Source organism: Arachis ipaensis, chromosome B1 (genome assembly GCF_059453495.1).
Source record: "Arachis ipaensis isolate K30076 ecotype BB chromosome B1, ASM5945349v1, whole genome shotgun sequence".
NCBI classification, from domain to species: Eukaryota; Viridiplantae; Streptophyta; class Magnoliopsida; order Fabales; family Fabaceae; genus Arachis; species Arachis ipaensis.
Window position 1 is genome coordinate 96,548,392 of NC_142436.1, and position 5,243 is coordinate 96,553,634.

A 5,243-nucleotide genomic window follows, 5' to 3' on the forward strand; every position below is an offset into this window, starting at 1 on the left:
TAATATGGGATAATATTATTTTTTAATTTTTAAATTATTAATTATACAGAGTATTATATTTAAAGTCACATCAACATTAAAATAAAAAAAATACTTATCTAATAAATTTAAAGAGTGAATGATATATTAATAAAGAAATAAAATTAATTTCTTAAAAACAATAGAAAGGCGGCTGAACAGGCACGTTAGTGCCTGTTGAGCCGCTAGTAATAAATAATAGGTAATAATTAGGAGGACAAGTTAGTAGCGCTCAGTTTCCGGTATGATCTAAACATACTGAAAATTGGGTCGTTACACATCATGGCTTCTAAAACCTGGGTGATGTCTTTGCACCACTGCAACACCACTCCTCAAGATGGATTAACGTTTCCATTCAATTTGGGGATTACGATTTATAAAATGGGAATAGGGACTATTTTGACATAATAGGTGAACATATCTTACAAGCTTCCAACTGGGTACACATCTGTTAATATACCTGTCACTTAACGGTCCACGTGTACTCCCCGTTAACGGAAGCTGTGAGCCCATAAACGGAAGGACAAACGTGATTGATGTCAAATCTTTCGAGGACTAATTTGATTAAAAATATGTTTTGGGGACAAAAATGACGATCGTACAATCTTTCGGGGACCAATTTGATCATTAACCCTAAAAAATAGTCTTTCACACTCAATATTTCTCTGTGCTATAAGTCTTATTACCTTCCCAACATACACACACTATCGATCAGAAATTGTCCACTCCTGGCGAGCAGATACGATGCTGAAAGTGGAAAGATATTGTCCCATGGTTGCTGACATCCAAAACATATCCATATAGTGAGATGATCCCTCAAAAGGTGATAACATTGTTTGCTTTTCTCCATTTTCATTACAACCACTTCAAATAACTGTCGAGAAGAAAAATGCAAACCTCGGTCAACAAAAAACACAAAATATAGTGTAATTTCGCCGCCCTCTGCATACATTGAGATGAAATGAAATAGTGATTGGAAATAGCAGAGTTGGAACTTTGAACTATCTATAGTATAAATCCCCAAATTCTTCACATCATTATGTACATATGCATGGAAAAATATTTGTTGATCGTCGTTTCGCAACAGTGGCAAAAATTTACACTTAAATAATAATGCAAATATGAATTCTGACTGCTTTCAATCCTTGATCACATTTCGGCTGCTAATTCGACACAAAAACCTCAGAAAGTGGTATTGCAATTCTGTCTCAAACAGAATTGCCTTCATCATCTCCAAGGAGTGACAGAGAAAAAGGGGCAATGGCCACGTTAAACGATCTTGAGCCTACTTTATCAATATGTATCATCTCAAAGTCACCTTCCTGCATTATAAAAATCCAAAATGACAAGATTTAAGGTATAATATGGTTTTATTATGTGGGACTGATGCGAAGGCATATATGCAAATGCTTGAAATTCAGAATCAATCTTGAATCAAATAAACAACTATAACAATGGGGAATTAGCAGAAAAACTGTCATGTATATACTTCGAGTAGACAATTTATTTTATTGAAGCAAAATGATTAATATTTTTCCAGGAATATATAAATAAAGTAAAGGGTAGAAATTTTATGCTTCTATCCTTCGTTGTGGACTGTGGTTATATTACTACTACTTCCTCAATTTCTAAATGATAGTGTTTCTATAAAATTATAGATATTCCAAATTGATTGTCATTATGAAACTTCAAATAGTGATATTAGTAAAAAGTATTTTTATATCATTAATCATTTTGACCCTTGTTATTAAAGAGTGGTAGTTACTAGTTATTGCATCATTAGAGAACAAAGAATTGCCCAAAATAATGAAATAAATAAAATTGAAAGAAAAGCATCTCTTACCATTCTACCATTTGGTGTGTTCAATGGACATGCTGAAGAGTATTCAAAACTAGTCCCGGGAAGTATTGTTGGCTGTTCACCTACAACACCACTCCCCCTGTGATATTTAAAAAACAAAGCATAGAAGTTATGTTGAACTGGAAACACCATGGATTCAAAAGGAAAAAGAAACACCTAGAAAGCATAATACAACAAAATAGAAAAGGAAAAGATAATAAGCTCACCAGACATTTTCCATTTTCCCATTACCATCTGTTATAATCCAATGCCTTCTAAGAAGTTGAACAGGTTGGTCCGAGTTATTGGAGATTCTTATTCTATATGCAAAGAAGTATAGCCCCTTCGAAGGTTGACTTCTTCCCTCTATATATACACTCCTAACTTGAACCCTGATTCCCTGAATAAGTTGAAATATATGTCAAGAGTTCAGAATTCCCTTGTGTCCTAGCATGTGATGTCCCAGATTAGATAAAGCGCTAAAGGCATTTACTCCCAGAAATGACAAGTTTAACAGTTTCTACAAGAGAAGAAAAGAAGAAGAAAAAGAAAAAGAAAAAGAAATTTGGAACATTTTGGCAAGAGCTGAATCGACATTTCCATGTTTGAAATTATATTAAACTAATAGTTTAATCAAGGCAATCGAATCTAAACACTGTTTTAAAAAGGGAAGTCACATTTAATTCAGTTTAGATATAAGATTACGTCAAGATCGAATAATTTAAAATATGAGATTAGTATTTAACTGAATGTAGCGGTCATACCAATGTTGTAGCATCACTTGAACATTTTAAAAGTGAATGTGGGGCAATGCTTTTTAGTTCATCACGGTATTTCGCTGCATCCTGTGAAAAAGGGAGAGTACATCAGAATGCATATTTTTAAGAAAATATGTGTAACAGCACAAACACTGGAAAGAGGCCAAGTTTTGTCAATTCACAATAGAAGATGAAGGATAAGGGTACCAATCTCAGTCCAACAAACTTTGAACGAAAATTCAACTTGAGAAGAATAGGACAATTTAATTTCAAGTCAGATGGTGCTAGTGAGCTACTATCAGCTTGAGCATAGAAGCATAACTGCTTGAACTTTTGTTTGCTTACTGGCTGGCTTTATAACAAATAGTTACTGATTTTGAAAACACATGGAGCCGACAGTATTCATGGAATAACCAAGCAGAACTCAAGCATACATGCATGCAATCAAGCTTTCTTCTGCAAGATTATCAAGCCTACTCATATACCATACTACTTAAAAAGCTGAACTCTAATAATAATGTGCAGCCCATGATCAGTAATAGTATACAACTAATTATACCAACAGTAAATCAAACCAAAACAACGAGAAACTATTAGGTAGTGTTTATTTCCATAGACTGGAACTGAGACTGGGAAACTAGGACTCAGTATTATATTTGGTAGTTAGAGACTTGAACTAAAACTTCAGTCCCAGACACAAAAGTTCAGTCCCTTCAGTACCTCCAGAAAGTGGGGAACAGAGGGGACCGAAATTTTTGAAAATGGAGACTAAACTTTAATAATATTTTTAAAAAAAAAGGCTCTCATTTAATTTTTCAAATTCTAAATCTACCCCTCAATCTTTATATTTATCTTAAGCCAAATATGATAGTTAGACATAACTCAATCCAGTACATTTTATATCAAACACAGTACAGAGACTTAATTTAGTCTGTTTTTCAGTCTCTATCTCCCAATCTCTGTCTCTCAGTCTCAGTCTCAGAATGTATGTCGAAACATTGATATGCAGTTATATCCCATTAATGTTCTAATTCAAAATATGAAATGGGCAAGCTTCCTATTTAAACATTTTCCAGTTGAACAAGAAATTTAACCAACCGAAACAATGATCCTATAGTCAAGTACTCCACTCCAAGACCAATTGTTACCTGAGAGCTTCACCTATCGAAATCACATAACAGAATGCCCCCCAAAACCTCTTGTCAGTTCAGTTAGTTAGCTTCACACAGGAAGTTAGTTATTTTCCTCCCTAGTGGTTAGTCAGTTAGCAACTAACCGTGAATACATGTACAGCTTGAAGAGTAGTTAACTAGCTTAGTTTGAAAAGTTAGTTAGGCACAATAAATGAAATGCTTGAAAGAATAAAAATAAGAATAAAGACCTTGAATCTCTCATCAGCAATGGCTTCCTTGAGCAATCTCCTTAAACGCAAAACAGGCTCCTCCTCCTCAAACAGCTTGAGTGAGTCTCGAATCCTAGCGGCTTCTTTGTAATCCTACATACGCCAATGAATTTTTCGGGGGGGGGGGGGGGGGGGGGGAGGAAGGAAAAGCTTAAATAATCATAAAAAACTGAACAGAAAATAAACAAAGAAAATCTGCTGCTACAATAAACATTTTGGCGATTCCAAAAAGATCATCACCTCAGATTTAGCAGCTACTTCCATCTGCTGCTTTAAGAGTGCGTAAGTGTGGCTCCGAGACTGAAAGGAGCTTGTGGTGCTGTCTTCTCTGCCACTTCCATAACCGTTTCTCTCCGAAGCACACGCCAAAATCGTCACTCTCCTTCTCATGCTGCAATTTGCCCATTCCCTCTTCCGATTCGTCGTGGTCGAGCTCAATAACCGTAAATCCCCTAAACTCTTTATGCTTAACGATTGCATTTCCCCCCTATTTTTCTTCTTCCTTCTCTTTCGGTTGCAATTGTAACCTAAGCTAAGCTACGCTAGTGAGACTGATGGCTTGAACATGCAGCCATTGATGATTGGAAACTTAGCCTAAGAATCTTCACCGCACTTTGGTTTTTCTGTGCAGCGTTACTGCATTGGTGCTACTATGGTTAACGTGTTCTCTCACACTGTTGAGTTGAATTGAAGCTTAAGATGCCAAATTAGCACCACAAACAAAACGTGAGGATACCAAATTATCCATTTGTAGAAAATCCAAAGAACGAAAATAAAATAAAATAAAATAAAATAAAATTATTTTATAAAAATTTTTCGTGTTTACTTGTTTCATTATTTAGAGTTATCAGTGCGCTAGGCGCTAGCTGCGATGGAGATGTAAATGAAAATATGAGTACGAGGAGGAAAGAAAAAATGTAAAATAAGTAAAGAATTTAAATTGTTTAATTTTTATTTTATTTATTTTAAAAATGCTACATAATTAATAGATTAGACAATTATACGTAATAACCATACTTAAAAAAAAAAAAATACTAGTCTATTTCGAATTTGTGATAATATACACTAATGTTTTAAAAGGCTGGTCCGACTAAAAATCGATGACATTTTTTATTTGATTTAATAAAAAGTTTGCAAATTATAAAAATCAATAAAAAATAATTAAACTGCTCAAAAACTGAACTGTTAGATCGAATCAAAATTTAACCAATTATTTTAAAACGGT

The 5,243-nt window shown here is 34.3% G+C and overlaps 1 protein-coding gene across 1 annotated transcript; it reads right to left on the reverse strand.

Annotated features, from left to right (window-relative positions):
- Positions 1-1,003: 1,003 nt before the first annotated feature.
- LOC107632781 (uncharacterized) lies at positions 1,004-4,739 on the reverse strand. Its single transcript, XM_088501563.1, has 6 exons — positions 4,259-4,739; positions 3,998-4,111; positions 2,623-2,703; positions 2,086-2,258; positions 1,862-1,958; positions 1,004-1,340 (listed from the first exon to the last, which is right to left on the reverse strand). The coding sequence occupies exons 1-6, from the start codon at positions 4,496-4,498 to the stop codon at positions 1,227-1,229; spliced, it is 819 nt and encodes a 272-aa protein (XP_088357689.1). The 5' UTR covers positions 4,499-4,739; the 3' UTR covers positions 1,004-1,226.
- Between the last annotated feature and the right edge of the window lie 504 nt (positions 4,740-5,243).

Coding starts and splice junctions, on each gene's coding strand:
- LOC107632781 (XM_088501563.1), bottom strand. CDS start 4,498: ATGCAATCGTTAAGCATAAAGAGTTTAGGGGATTTACGGTTATTGAGC. Junction 2,704..3,997: donor TTGCTGATGAGAGATTCAAG/GTCTTTATTCTT, acceptor CCTTTTTCACAG/GATGCAGCGAAATACCGTGA. Junction 1,959..2,085: donor GGGAAAATGGAAAATGTCTG/GTGAGCTTATTA, acceptor TAAATATCACAG/GGGGAGTGGTGTTGTAGGTG.